At 59.0% G+C, this 14972-nt stretch overlaps 2 protein-coding genes across 4 annotated transcripts; both read left to right on the forward strand.

Moving 5' to 3' along the window:
* The first annotated feature begins 1125 nt into the window (after positions 1–1125).
* PRMT1 (protein arginine methyltransferase 1) lies at positions 1126–14925 on the forward strand. Of its 3 annotated transcripts, XM_031659184.1 has the most exons (13): positions 1126–1285; positions 3839–3896; positions 4107–4220; positions 4454–4555; positions 5876–6031; positions 6161–6224; positions 7857–7999; positions 8675–8762; positions 8843–8958; positions 10500–10650; positions 11008–11129; positions 12539–14261; positions 14452–14925. In XM_031659184.1, exons 3-12 carry the CDS (start codon positions 4203–4205, stop codon positions 12620–12622), a joined length of 1044 nt encoding a protein of 347 aa, XP_031515044.1. In that variant the 5' UTR covers positions 1126–1285; positions 3839–3896; positions 4107–4202; the 3' UTR covers positions 12623–14261; positions 14452–14925. The 3 variants fall into 3 exon arrangements, with proteins under 3 accessions (XP_031515044.1, XP_031515042.1, XP_031515043.1); XM_031659182.1 differs by lacking the exon at positions 4107–4220 and having other exon boundaries at positions 3839–3892; XM_031659183.1 differs by lacking the exons at positions 3839–3896; positions 4107–4220.
* On the forward strand, positions 14127–14925 carry ADM5 (adrenomedullin 5 (putative)). The gene is given in 4 exon segments (XM_021931322.1): positions 14127–14243; positions 14246–14261; positions 14452–14548; positions 14551–14925. Coding segments are annotated over 4 exon segments (501 nt in total). The 5' UTR covers positions 14127–14146; the 3' UTR covers positions 14842–14925.
* Positions 14926–14972: the final 47 nt, after the last annotated feature.

Below are 14972 nucleotides of genomic sequence, written 5' to 3' on the forward strand. Positions count from 1 at the left end.
AATAGAAATGGGCGTTTCACCATGTTGGCCAGACTGGTGTCGAACTCCTGACTTCAAGTGATCCGCCCGCCTCCGCCTCCCAAAGTGCTGGGATTACAGGCGTGAGCCACTGCGCCCGAATCCTATCGGAAATTTTTAAGTCTCAGGCGTTTGCCAGCGGCACGCCAGAGAGTATAGCCTGCACTGAGGCCCAGAAACCAAAGAGCGAGCTCATTCCGGGATTGGAGAGGAGTGTGAGCGGAGGGAAGCAGAGGGATCAGAGAGAGGAGGGGCAGGACCCACGCATTCGGCCCTTTGCATTCAGCCTCATTCAACTAGGAACTTTTCCTGCAAATCAAGCAAAGCTTCCCGGAGGAAGTGGTGCCTAAGCTGCACTCTGATTCTCGTTTAGAAGCTGACCAGACAAAGAGAGGTGGGCGGTCCTGGCAGGGGGAGGGACTCGGCAAAAACCAAGTACCTTGAGAGGGGTTGATGGGTTTTAAAAACTTTGAATGATTATGTCAAAGGCTAGGGATTTAATGTGTTGACTGCGGACTCCTATTCCTCACTTGCTTGGGGACCCCAGCGATGCCATTCCTCTCTCTGGGCCTTTCACTGATTCAGTTTTTCTCCCAGGTAATGAGCACAAGCTCCCTTTTTCCTCGAGACTCCCCCCGGGTTGGGAGGATCCACCGAGTGGACTAGGCGTGATCGTTCCTTTGAGCCAATCGTTGGTGCCTGAAGCCCCGCCTTCTTCCCCACCCGTGGGCCAATTGTCGTGTTCTCCTTGAGACCGGCCGCTTGGCGAGGGTGAAAGGCCGTGTGACGTCACTTCCGGATAAACCAATGGCAGCGATTAAGAGGCGGGTCGTTTTGGTGATGGACAGTTGTTTCAAGACGCCCCTTTAGCGCGGGGCTCCCCGGGAAGCTTTGAGGCGGTGCTGGGGGTAAAGGGGCGGGCATTCTTCGTGGATTTTGCCCAATCACCAGTCGCGCTTCTTGCAATAGACGGGCAGTTTTCCCCATCTCGGGTCGACTTGAGGGGGCGGGATTCTGGACGCCAGTGTTGGCAAACCCCTGACCTATGATGGACGTATTCTCCAGCCAATTATCAGACGGTATTCTCAGACGGGCCGCCTCCATTGCCAATGAAATCTTCCAGCGGGGTCGCGGTAGGCGGGCCGTGGACCCTCTGGTATAAGGCGGTCCCGGGGGAGTGAGGAGAAAGGGGGGGTCTTGGCGGCTGGAGGAGGAGTAGTTGCGGGTGAAGATGGCGGCAGCCGAGGCCGCGAACTGCATCATGGAGGTGAGCGCTTGGAGCGCCGCCGTGGGCGGGGGGCGGCTTTGGGTCGATGTTTCACGCCTCTGTGGTGGGGAAAGGGCTCTAAGTTGGCGACATGGGGTTGGAGGTCCCCCGCCGCACACGGGGGCGCCGCACGCTCCACATCCGGGGATATCGTTTGAGGTGACGGCTCCCTAGCTTCCAAGGGCCTTCGGCATCCGGCCTAGCGGAGGGTCTTATCCCCCCTCCCACGTGGAGGAGGGCTGGGGGCGCTTCCGGCCAGGCCCCCACGTGGCCGCGGCGCGGTGGGTGGGGAGGGGGTGTGCCGAGTCCGGTGGCCCGGCGGGCTCCACGTGCGGGACAAAGGCCCCGCCCCCGGCCGGGGAGGGGCGCCCGGGGGGGCGGGGAGGGGGTCCGACCCTCCTGAGGCCCCCAGCCCTCCTACCCAGGGACCCGGGCACACGTCGTGGGGTGGGATCGACCTGGGGCCCTCCACGATGTAGAGAGTCTTTTGGGAGGAGCAGTGCCTTTTACAACCTCCTTCCGAGCTCCAGGGGCATCTATTGGGATATCGGCCCTGGATTTGTGCGTTCTGGATTAGGGACTGGAGGAAAACCAAGAATGGGGCCCCCTTGACCCCATTTCCCCTCCTAGAGTTCTCCCCCTCACCCAGGGCTTTAGGTGTTGGGGGATGGGGCATGCCCCTGTGACCTCCCTCTGGGTGGTGGTGGGGCATCTAGATGGAGATTTTCCCACTAATAGGCGCCGTGCACCCCCTTGTGGCCATTTCTGGGTGTGTGGGAGGGACATCTTTTTCATGGGGCGTGTCCTGAAGCCCACCTCCCGTCGGATTTCTTCCTGGCGGGCGGCGGGAGGAGGGTACGTCCGCTGGGAAGGAGTTGTGGGAAATACGTAGGCTGAGAGCTTTACCGTCTGCTGGAGCGCTTTATCTCTCCTGGGCCTTTGTGAGGGCGGGAGATGACCTCCCCCTTTCTGAAGCCCTGTGTAGGGGTCCTGAGCCCCGGGGTCCTGAGGGTGGGTGCCTGAAATGGTTTCAAGTGAGGTTTGGTTCTCGTGCAGCCATGTGGGGGAGGTTTCAGTCTTGCGTTTCAAGCCCTCGGGCTGGGGTTGTCTGGCGGTAGTTTTCAGCGGTGGTGATAAATGGGCCCCAGCGGGAAACCCCCGCAGCACCTTTCTTATAGGCATCCCCGCTGGCTTGGGAGAGCTGGGGGGAGGGTGTTTGGAGCCTAGTAGGTCATGGCCTGTGACGTGGCCCTTCTTGGAGTGGTCACATCTGGAAGAGATGTAATCTGATGGGGCCTCTGTCCTTCCACCCCTTTACCCATGGCATTGACTGGGGGGGCAGGTCAGCTGTAAGCTGTCAGGATGCAGCTCCCAGGGGTCACTGTAATGACTTCGCACCCTCTTGGCTGTCTCCTGCACCTGGGGCTCTGTGGACGGAGGAAATAACTTTCCCAGAGGTGGCCTCAGGCTTGGCCGCACCTGGAAGTCTTCAGGGCCTGGGATGGGTGTCTGAAATGGGGGCGATGGGCTGACTCCCCAAGCTACTTTTTTTTTTTTTTTGAGACGGAGTCTTAATTTGTCACCCAGGCTGGAGTGCAATGGCTTGATCTCGGCTCATTGCAACCTCCGCTTCCTGGGTTCAAGCGATTCTCCTGCCTCAGCCTCTTGAATAGCTGGGATTACAGGCACCCACCACCAGGCCCAGCTAATTTTTGTATTTTTAGTAGAGATGGGGATTCACCATGTTGGTCAGGCTGGTCTCAAACTCCTGACCTAAGGTGACCCACCCGCCTCTGCCTCCCAAACTGCTGGGATTACAGGTGTGAGCCACCGCGCCCCCAAGCCACTTTCTGGAGCCCACTCATTCTTAAGAGGGTCCAGGAGCTGCCCATCCTCCATGGGACCCTACCTTCGTGGGCAGAGGGTCATAAGGGAGCGGGTTGGTTCCAGCTGGTTTTGTTTGGGGCTCCTGAGTCCAAGGCAGGAGCTGGGGGCTGGGGTACTAGCTCTGGGGAAGTGCCCGTGTGCCACACCTCTATTCTGGAATCCTCTCAGACATGAGACTGGTTTGCAGAGGTGGCAGATGCCCTGTGGGCATACCCTGCCAGCCTCGTTCCCTCCTGCTATTCATGGCACCCTGGGATAGGGGTGTGTGTGTCAGGAAGTGTCACCTAATCTGGGGGAGATTAGGTGATGAGAGGGAGCGACAGCTGGCGGTGGTGGGTGCCAGTTCCCCTGGCCTGGATGGGGGAGGTGTGTGGTCAGCTGCCTGGCCAGAGAGGGGCAACATGGGGGCAGGCCACCATCTCTCCAGCCACAGCTGGGATAGGAGACCCCCTTTCTTCTCCCCTCACTTTTCCCATCCCTTTCTTAAACACCCCACCTCATTACTTGCCCTCTTTGCCACCACTCCCCGCCAAGAAGGAGAATTGCTGGAAACCCACCCCCGCTCCCCCGCCCCCCCACCCCACCAGAGCCCAGGTCCCCGCCGCGCCCAGCCCTCCCGCAGCCACTCCCAGTAGCTAATCCTTTCTCCCTGTTACTCTCTCCTAGAATTTTGTAGCCACCTTGGCTAATGGGATGAGCCTCCAGCCGCCTCTTGAAGAAGTAAATATCCTTTTGTGAGACCCCTTCCCACCCCGACCTCCACATCAATATATTTTGCCACACATCTGGCCCTTTCTTGAGGTCTAACCATACCCCTCTTGCTTCAAACCAGTTTACTCCAGGACCCCAAACACTTAGTAGCAACCCCTCCAGGTTCACAGCCCCCGCTGGCCTCCCCCAGTATCTCGGCTACTTCCTTAACTCCACCTCCAACCCCCCTTTGCCCTTCCCTGTGTCTGCCCCCATTTTCCTTCCCCTCCCCTCCCCAGCTGTGGGCTGAGCTAGAGACGGGGGCAGAGAGACTGGAGAGATGGTAGGCATGGCTGAGGTATCGGGGTGCTCCCCTGGATGGTGCTCTGTGGGGGTCTTGGAAGTGGAAAATGGGGTTGTTAGGTTTTGGGGTTCTTGGGGGGCAAGATGGCAGGCGGGGGCTGTAGGGTTGTAATGGTATGATTTTGGGGGGTTCTATACTACTGTTCAGGGAAAAGTAGGGACCTGGAGGTTTAAGAGACTGTGGGGAGCCCCCAGATCTGACCCATGATCCCATCGGCCCCCTCCCAGGTGTCCTGTGGCCAGGCGGAAAGCAGCGAGAAGCCCAATGCTGAGGACATGACATCCAAAGATTACTACTTTGACTCCTACGCCCACTTTGGCATCCACGAGGTCAGTGGGGACAGCCCCCAAGGCCCCAATCTTAAAGGGGTTAAATGTTGGGGAAGGGGTGGAACCTGTTTTCCCACGCATGCGCACTGCTTCCCCTGGCAGCAGGCCACCCCTCTGCCCCTCTGCTGCGCACCCCTTAGGGTCGCCTCGCCAAGTCGTTGCCTTGGAGACCGAGGTTAGCCTGAATCTCTGCAGGGGCCTCTCACCGATGGCTGGGGTAGGAGCGCGCATGCGTGCTTGGGGCCTTAGGCAGAGGTCGGTCAGGGCCCACGGTCTCTGCCGCCCTCTAGTGACTGGCGGTGGGACTGCACCTGGCTGTTCCCGGCCTGACAGCTTCTGCACCCTTGAGATCTGACTGAAGACACTGAAATCCCAGAACGAAGCAGGAGTGGCATTCTAAGGAATTTTCTTTTCCCCCTGAGGCCTTTTTCATAAAATTATGCCAAAATATGCATAAAATTGCCATTTTTCATTTTTAGAGACAGGGTCTCGCTCTGTCGCCCAGGTTAGAGCGCATTGGTACAATCGTGGCTCACCGCAGCCTCGACCTCCCTAGCTCAGGTGTTCCCCCCACTTCCGCTTTCGGAGTAGCTGGCACCACAGGCGTGCGCCACCACTCCCAGCTGATTTTCTTATTTTTCTTTAGAGATAGTCTTGCCTTGTTGCCCAGGCTGGTCTCAAACTCTTGGGCTCAAGTGATCCTCCAGCTTTGGCATCCTGAGGTGCTGGGATTACAGGCATGAGCCTCTGCCCTCAGCCTGAGGACTTGTAAAAGCCAAGGGTTCGCTGGTTCTTAGGTGGCAGTGGTGAAGTCTGGCCAAGATGGGAGTTTAGTTATCTGATTTTTTAAAAAGGGAAACTGGCTGGGCACGGTGGCTCACGCCTGTAATCACAGCACTTCAGGGGGCCGAGGTAGGTGGATCACCTGAGGTCAGGAGTTCAAGACCAGCCTGGGCAATGTGGTGAAATCCCATCTCTGTGAAAAATACAAAAATTAGCCAGGCATGGCGGTGTGTGCCTATAATCGAAACTACTCGGGAGGCTGAGGCAGGAGAATCGCTCAAACCCAGGAGGCAGAGGTTGCAGTGAGCTGAGATTGCCCCACTGCACTCCAGCCTGGGCAACAGAGTGAGATTCCGTCTCAAAAAATAAAATAACATAAAATAAAAATAAATAACTGAATAAATAAAAAAGGGAAACAGAGGTGCATGGAAGGAAGCAAGAGGACCGAGTTCCGGCCCTCCGAGCTCTCAGGACACACTGTTCTTCAGCGGGGAATGTGGGGCCCCTCACGGCGTCTCTGTGCCGTTCTTCCCTCAGGAGATGTTGAAGGACGAGGTGCGTACCCTCACGTACCGCAACTCCATGTTTCACAACCGGCACCTCTTCAAGGACAAGGTGGTGCTGGACGTCGGCTCGGGCACCGGCATCCTCTGCATGTTCGCCGCCAAGGCCGGGGCCCGCAAGGTCATTGGGGTGAGTCTCCGGGGCTTCCAGGCAGGGCCAGGCCTGGGGAATGGAGGGGGCCCATCAGGGCTCGGGGATGGGACGGAGGGGATGGGGACAGGGGATAGGTCTCACTCTCCCTTCTTCCTGGGCCCTCAGATCGAGTGTTCCAGTATCTCTGATTATGCGGTGAAGATTGTCAAAGCCAACAAGTTAGACCATGGTGAGCCCAGAAAGAGGATGGGTTTGTGGGAGTGGAGGGGGTGATGTGCCGCTTCCCCAGGGCCCTCTGAAGAGCAGTGGGGTCTACGAATGGCCACAGATTCAGCGGCTCCCCACCCATGGTCTTCTGGGCTGCCGGCCACCTGAGAATCTGAGTGTCAAAATCACAAGCTTAGCACCTCCGTCTTAAAATTAGGGCAAGAAGCACTCTCTAGTTTCTTGAATGAGTAATAGAGTCACGTGGTTGGCCACTGTTCTCACAGTGAGAAGCCTGCCCTGTTTCCCAGCTGCCCTCCTCCGAGTTTAACCAACACTAACTTCTAGAGACGTCTGGACCTACAAACACATATATATGTAAATGTGTTTACATTCACGTGCATAATTTTCACGCCGGTAGCATTTCATACCAGCTTCTTGCCCTTGGCTTCTTAAACACCTGCTTGTCATGTCGTTTAACACATTCTAGGATGTTGCGGCATCCACTCTTTTCCGTGACCACCATTGTAGGTACATCCGAGCTTTTTTTTTTTTTTTTTTGAGACGGATTCTCGCTCTGTCACCCAGGCTGGAGTGCAGTGGCGCGATCTCGGCTCACTGCAAGCTTCGCCTCCCGGGTTCACACCATTCTCCTGCCTCAGCCTCCCGAGTAGCTGGGACTACAGGTGCCCGCCACCATGCCTGACTAATTTTTTTGTATTTTTAGTAGAGACGGGGTTTCACCGTGTTAGTCAGGATGGCCTCGATCTTCTGACCTCGTGATCCGCCTGCCTCAGCCTCCCAAAGTGCTGGGATTACAGGCGTGAAATTTTTTTTTTTTTTTTTGTATTTTTTTAGTTGAGACGTGGTTTCACCATGTTGGCCAGGCTGGTCTTGAACTCACCTCAGGTGATCTGCCCACCTTGGCCTCCCAAAGTGCTGAGATTGGGGAATTTTTTAAAAGAGATTATTATAATGAACGTCCAAGTCCATTTGAAGCAAATTCCCACTGTGATGTAATTTTCCTGGTAAATGCGTTTGCATGTGTCTTATCTAATAGATAAGGCTGTTTTGAGAACGTGACCATGCTCTTACTTATTATATCAAGCCTGCCCAGTTAAAAACAAAATCGTGACTGGGCACGGTGGCTCACGCCTGTAATCCCAGCACTTTGGGAGGCCAAGGTGGGCGGATCACGAGGTCAGGAGATCGAGACCACCCTGGCTAACATGGTGAAACCCCGTCTCTACTAAAAATACAAAAAAATGAGCCGGGCGTGGTGGCGGGCCCCTGTAGTCCCAGCTACTGGGGAGGCTGAGGCAGGAGAATGGTGTGAACCTGGGAGGCGGAGCTTGCAGTGAGCCGAGATCGCGCCACTGCACTCCAGCCTGGGCAACAGAGCGAGACTCCGTCTCAAAAAAAACTAGAAAAAAAAAGTCATTACATTGACTGATACCCAGTTCACATAAAATTTCTGCTCCTGCCTCAAAAATGTCCAGAGCCATGTATGAATTTTAAAAACAGTTAAGAGGGTTCATGGCTTCTGCTCACCGAGTTCTCTGAACTGAGTGGGGTCCCCAGGCTGTGGCCCCCGGGGGAGGGGAGGTGAGGGGCAAGCCTCCTGGGGGCTGACGTGGCCGCCCTTGTCCACCCGCAGTGGTGACCATCATCAAGGGGAAGGTGGAGGAGGTAGAGCTCCCGGTGGAGAAGGTGGACATCATCATCAGTGAGTGGATGGGCTACTGCCTCTTCTACGAGTCCATGCTCAACACCGTGCTCTACGCCCGGGACAAGTGGCTGGTGAGGCCCCAGCGGACGGGTGCAGCTCGCGTGGGCTGGGGGCCAAAAACACTCAATTTTTCCCACAGACGGGACTTACTATGGGGGTGTGGCTGCAAGGTGTTAGAAGGCCACAGCCCGAGCCAGGTGTGACAGACCCTGGTGGGAGATGGTGTGATGTGGGGGGGTTTGTAGGAACAGGAAAACTGTAGCAGGGCACTAGACCAGGTGCTCCGGCCCCAGCAGGCCTCCCTGGGAGAGGTGAGGTGACCGAGAGCTGGATGAAGATGTGGAGGGGTGGCCAGGGCAGGTGTTCCCTTGCTGCGTGTGGAGCAGCAGGGAGGCCCGTGTGGAAGGAGGGTCTAGAAGGGCAGCAGGAGGAGCAGTGGAGGTAAGGGGTGACAGGGCATGTGCAGATTTTGTGGGGCCTTATGGGACCCCGCGCGACTTTGCTTTTCCTCTCAGAGCAGCCAGGGAGGGTCTGAGGATCCCCAGAACCTCGAGGGACAGGAGCTGACGGAGGTGCCCCTGGGTGCCCTCTGGCGGCCGTGTGGGAAATAGACCAGGGGGTGAGGGGTGAGTGTCGCTGCGACATGAGGGTGGCTCAGACCAGGGCAGAAGGTCACATCTCGGGGGCAAGAGTCAGGGCAGCGTTGCCAGGCCCCACCCTTCATGCCTTGCCCTGCCCCTCTGCAGGCACCCGATGGCCTCATCTTCCCAGACCGGGCCACGCTGTATGTGACGGCCATCGAGGACCGGCAGTACAAAGACTACAAGATCCACTGTGAGCGTGGCCCGGGTGCGGGTGGGCGGGGCCCCGGGTGGGCTGCCGCGGGCTCACCCCCTCCCTGCCTGCCTCCCCAGGGTGGGAGAACGTGTATGGCTTCGACATGTCTTGCATCAAAGATGTGGCCATCAAGGAGCCCCTAGTGGATGTGGTGGACCCCAAACAGCTGGTCACCAACGCCTGCCTCATAAAGGTGAGGCAGGGGGGTGGGCATGGCCAGGTGCCCCCTGGGTTGAAACCAAAGAGAGGCCATCACCTGGCCCTGGCATGGGACTTTGGGGCCCAGAGTGTTGGCCTGAGGTCTCAGAGCCTGACCTGCCAGCCAGAGGTGGTGCTAGAGGCCCAGGAAAGACATTTCATCCTTTAAACATCTTTGTGAGCGCTGCCGTGTGAGAACCACGCTTGGCACTTGGTGTCCGGCAGAGGACACACCCGCAGCTGGTAGCTAAAGCCCACAGCCCGTACATGGGAAGGCAGGACCCGGGGCGATGAGCGGGTGCACACGCTGCAGAAGAGCAGGGGGCCAGGCTGGGATCCGAGATGTGCCTGTGGTTGCAGCTACTCAGGAGGCTGAGGCGGGAGGATCTCTTGGGCCTGGGAGTTCAAGGCTGCAGTGAGCTGTGATCACATCCCTGCACTCCAGCCTTGGTGACAGTGTTTTGTTTTTAACTTTTTTTAACTTCTGAGACCCTGTTTATTTATTTATTTATTTTTCTTTTTTTTTTTTTTTTTTTGAGGCCCAGTCTTGCTCTGTCGCCCAGGCTGGGAGTGCAGTGGCGGATCTCTCAGCTCACTGCAAGCTCCAGCCTCCCGGGTTTCACGCCATTCACCTCCAGCCTCCCAGTAACTGGGACTACAGGCCCGGCATGCATAGCCAGCCCGGCTAGTGTTGTTTTTGCATTTTTAGTAGGGAAATGGGGTTTCACTGTGTTATGGGATGGTCTCGATCTCCTGACCTTGTGATCCATGCATCTTGGCCTCCCAAGTCACTGGGATTACAGGCTTGAGCCACCGCGCCCGGCCGACCCTGTTTAAAAAAAAAAATACGGCAATGAGTATTTGTTGAGCTGGGATGTATGAGCCGGGTGAAGCTGGGTGGTTGGCCAGGGGTTCCTGTGGGGAGGAGGAAGCTGTTGAGTGGGAATGGAGAGGAGAGTGGAGGGGCAGGGACCCCACCCAGGCCACCCTCCTGAGAACCAGCGGAACTGGTGCAGGGTTTTCGGTTGGTGTTTGGATTGCCGGTTGGTGTTTGGATTGCCGTTTGAAGCCATCATGCTGGTGGACTTGTGAAGGGTTGGGGAGAGGGGGGAGCGCGGAGAGGGGGAGCGTGGCCCGGAGAGCGCGGAGAGTGGGGAGCGTGGAGAGGGGGAGCGCGGCCCGGAGAGCGCGGGGGGGGGGGGGCGGGGGGGGGGGGGGGGGGGGTGCCTGCATTCCAGGAGGTCTGGCCGGGTGGGGTGGGGGCGGGGTGGGCTCTGGACAGAGTTAGGGTGGCGGCGCCAGGTTTGGGTGCGGGAGAGAAGGGAGCAAAGAATCTGGGCTCAAACTGAGGCGGTTTATTGGGAGCCGGACAGGCAGGATGAGGAGTGAATGAGGAGCTGAGGCTGGGTGCCAGTAAGGGAGTGCCAGCGGGAAGGGGACAGTGAGGTCACAGGCCCTCTGGGAGCTTGAGGGAGGGAGGAGGGGATGAAGCGAGGTGGGGACACATCCCGGAGCTCACCCTCTCCTGTCCTGCAGGAGGTGGACATCTACACCGTCAAGGTGGAAGACCTGACGTTCACCTCCCCATTCTGCCTGCAAGTGAAGCGGAATGACTACGTGCACGCCCTGGTGGCCTACTTCAACATCGAGTTCACTCGTTGCCATAAGAGGACGGGCTTCTCCACCAGTGAGGCGGGGCCCGCAGGGCTGGGGGCTGTTCCTGAGCCAGGGCCGAGGGGCACCCACATAGTGGAGGGGGTGACAGAAACGGGCAGAGGGAGCCATGGGGACATGTGTGTTCCAGCGTGAGCTCTGCCATGTAGCAGTCACGTGGCCTTGGGCAAGTGACCTGAGTGTGCAGTGCCTCAGTTTCCTCATCCACAAAAGCCTGACACGGTCCCTGTCTCCAAAGCTGAGTGACAGGGAGGTGACTCACGGACAGCAGTCCCGTCAGCTGTCAGGGGGGTGGGCATTCCAACAGAGGGAACACAAGACTGGGGCCGGGGCAGCAGGCCAAGGCCAGCTGACCCGCCTGCGCCCCCAGGCCCTGAGTCCCCGTACACGCACTGGAAGCAGACAGTGTTCTACATGGAGGACTACCTGACCGTGAAGACGGGCGAGGAGATCTTCGGCACCATCGGCATGCGGCCCAATGCCAAGAACAACGTGAGGCTCTGGGCAGCTGGGCAGGAGGGTGGCAGCCGGGGTGGGGAGCATGGATAGGGGCAGTGGTGGGGGGGAATGGTGGCAGCGTAGGGGATGGGGGTAGCTGGGGCGGATGGGGGCAGCTGGCGGGGGCGAGTGCCTCTGCCTGTTCCCGGGTCCCTGAGCCCCTCAGCCCCACGCCTGTCTACACAGCAGATTTCTTAGCATTTACTGGAAGATGGGCCTGGGGACCCAGGCCAAAGCCCTGTCCTCCTGGTGCTTCCAGTCTACACAAGGGGATCAGTGACATGGTGATGCCAGTGGGAGGTGACCTCTGTCACCTCTGTCTGCAGGGCAGACAGGTGTTGGCATGGGTGAGCTCCAGGGCAAGAGGCGGCCCCGGTAGAGCGCACAGGGTTTGCTAGCCCAGGTGGGAGGCATGAGAGGAGGAGAAAGGCAGCTTTTTGTTTTCCACTCCCCCTTTTTCCTCCTGAGCACCTGGTAGGAGCTGCCATCACCTGAGATCAGGGGGTTTCCAGGGGAGCTGGGGGGCTTCTGGGAGAGAGGGTCTGGGCAGAGAGGTCCAGTGTGGCGGGTTTGAGCAGGCAGGAGGATGGAAGGCCGGGAGCCTGGAGTCACCGGGAGTGGTGTGGGCTGGAAGAGTGGGTCCCGGCCCATGGGTGCGAGGGTGGGTGGCACTCAGGGCAGTCATGGAATGTGGGCCCCGGGACGCCCTCGAGCCCGTGACAGCAGCAGTTGTCAGCTGGGCAGTTTCAGTGCCTCCCACCCCCGACAGAGGACGTTCGTCACCATCTGTGGAAACATTTGTGGTTGTCACTCTGGAGAAGGGGTGCTCCTGGCATCTGGTATGTAGGGGCCAGGGGCTGGTAAACGTCCTACAACCACAGGACCACCCCCTGCAAAGACTCCTGTAGCCCCTGGGGCCATGGCGCTAGCTGGGAAACAGATACTGGAGAGGGAGGAGGAGTCCTCGGGGCTGTTGGCAACTTGATCCCGTCTTCATGTGCTGGAGGGTGTGGGGGGTCTTCAGGAAGCCTGGGAGGAGAAGTGGAGACAGAGGCTGGGCCGCTGCGTGAAACGTTTGCCTGAGCAGAAGCGGGCTTGGGAGAGGGTTTCTGTTTTATGAAAGAAGCAATCACTGCGTTGCTGATGGGGAACGTCTTGATGGAGAAATCCAAGGGCAAGGGATAGCAGCCAGGCTCTGCTCCTGAGTGAACCTAGTGGGCTTGAGGGGGTCCACGTGGCGCTGTCCCTTGACAGAGTCAGGGCAGCTGCTAGGGTGGGACCAGCAGTTGGGGTCTGCAGTGTGGAGATGGACAGGAAGCTGGAGTCCAGCGCATGGCCTGCCTGCACCCCCCTGCCACCACCTCCTGGTAGGTTCCGCCCTCATGCCCGCCCTCTCCCCACAGCGGGACCTGGACTTCACCATCGACCTGGACTTCAAGGGCCAGCTGTGCGAGCTGTCCTGCTCCACTGACTACCGGATGCGCTGAGGCCCGGCTCTCCCGCCCTGCACGGGCCCAGGGGCTGAGCGTTCCTAGGCGGTTTCGGGGCTCCCCCTTCCTCTCCCTTCTTCCCACAGAAGGAGGTTTTAGGGGCCTGGGCTGGGGGGATGGGGAGGGCACATCGTGACTGTGTTTTTCATAACTTATGTTTTTATATGGTTGCATTTACGCCAATAAATCCTCAGCTGGGGTCTGGTTCCATTTCCTGGGGGCAAAGGAGGTTTGGGGTTCCCTTCGCAGGTGCTGAGGTGCCAGCCTGAGCAGTGGGGGGACCGGCCTTGGAGCCTGCTGGTGGCTGCCATTCTGTGGATCTGCATCTCCCCTCCCCTGTCGCTAGGCCTCTGGCTCCCCTTCCTTAGTTCCTTATCAGGCTCCCTCCCCTCCACAGCTGTCTCTCAGGGTCTTTGTCCCACTCTTCATCCCCTCCTGGGTCTGCGCCCCTCCCCTCTGCGGTACCCCTGTGTCCTCCTGCCTGGTGGGGGATGGGGTTGGCGTTCCAGCACAGCCAGCCCTCAAGTTTCCCAGAACAGTCTCCCCACCTTCCCCCAACACTCACATTGTACCTCTCTGGCTGTTTTTTCCTGTTTGGGTCCCTCCAAGGCCCAACTGTGCCCAGCCCTCTGCAGCCGGGGACACTGAGTGGGTTGGGGGTGTATGTTGGGGAGGATAGAATTTCTTGTGGGGGTGTGGCCCTGCTTCCTCCCCTAGCATGGCTTGGGGCTTAGGGCTGGGGACTTGCCCTCCATGGAGGTCAGTGGGAGTTGCAGCTCAAAGGTGGCAGGGCCTACCCATCTTACAGAGGCGAAGACGAGGCCCCTCTGCCTCTGCTGCAGCCATGGAGTCTGCACCCACCCTTCCACCCTCAGAGCCTGGCCATGGGGTCCTGGGTCCCCACAACACTGTGCACTGGACCTCCACATTGACACAGCCCTGGCTACACCTGCTTCAGTGCATCTGGAGCCCTCACTGGCCGGTGCCTGACACCTTGGCCTTGTTTTCTAACGGAGGGGCGCTTCTTAGTGTGTTTGTGGTCTCCCTCGCTCCACACCCTCCAGGGGACCGCATGCGCACTCGTCCTGCATTGCCTGGCCCCCCGAGGTTCCAGGGTCTCTAAACAGCTTCCCGACGACTAGGGGGTGAGGGTGAGGTCACATCTACAACCGGAGCCAGCGCTTCCCTGCCTCCACCCCTTTTCGTGGAATCCCGCTGCTTAGCTCTACCTGTGGGTGTCATCGGCCCCGCCCCATTTCCCCATACTTTAAGGTGGGTGAGTCTCCACAGACCTCCCAGGGGGATAGACAGCGATGGTGTGACCTGCACCCCCAGTGAGGGCTCTGGAGCCGCGGTGCGTGAAGCTGGGACCCGGGTTCGAATCCTGCCCCTCTGGTGTGGTGCGGCCTTTTCCCATAGACTTTTGGCCACAGTGTTCCCCGCCTGGGAAGTGGGGACTGGCCCTGGCTCCTGGCTCCTGGCTCCAGAGCCGCACCCAGAGGCGATCAGCCCGGCGCCGGAATGGGGTCGTGTGGCTGCAACTCCAGGCCACGGATCCTGACCCGCCCTGCCCACATCCTCATCCTGCTGTTGCTCCTCGCCTTCTCCGCCCAGGGGACCCGGATACTGCAGCCAGGTGAGAAACCTCGGTGGCAGCAGGGGCGGGAAGGGGACCGTAAAGGGCGCGCGCCCCCTCCCGGCCGCGGAACGGCCGGGTGATCTGTAAGCGCTCCCCGCTGGTCTTGGAGTGCTTGGGTGCCCACCTCCATCACGCCCTGTTTCTCAATTCGGTTTGAACCCGGTTTTCTCCCACGCTCCCTCTCCAGGCGAGGCCAGCACCAGGTCCCCCAGCACCGCGGGCACGTCTGTTACCTGGGCGTATGCCGGACCCACCGCCTGGCGGAGATTATACAATGGATTCGCTCTGCCTCCACCAAGGAGCCCTCAGGGAAGGCCAGCCGCGAGCCCCAGGACCCCTACAGCTATGGGCGCCGCCGGTGGCGCGAGGCGGAAGCCCGGCTCGGTTCCCAGGACTCCGGCCTGCAGCGAGGGGCCCAGCGCAGTGCCCAGCTCGCTGGGTGACCTCTGGCACGGCTCGTCCCCTCCTCGGCTTCAGTTTGCCTATCCGTATATTGGAGCTTCTACCCCACGTGTCTTCTCCCCTAACTCCAGCCCCTGAAACCGCCTTCCCCAGTCCCTCCCCGGGCTGTGACTAGGTTGGACCCAGGAGCACAAGGGACCAGGCTGGAGGAAGAGAACACTGACGCCCAAAGCCGAATAAACGAGAGTTCTGTGTTTCAGTCTCTGCTTCCCTGTACCTATTTCGACCTCTCAGTCGGGGCTGGGT

This window comes from Papio anubis, chromosome 20 (assembly GCF_008728515.1).
Source record: "Papio anubis isolate 15944 chromosome 20, Panubis1.0, whole genome shotgun sequence".
Classification (NCBI taxonomy): domain Eukaryota; kingdom Metazoa; phylum Chordata; class Mammalia; order Primates; family Cercopithecidae; genus Papio; species Papio anubis.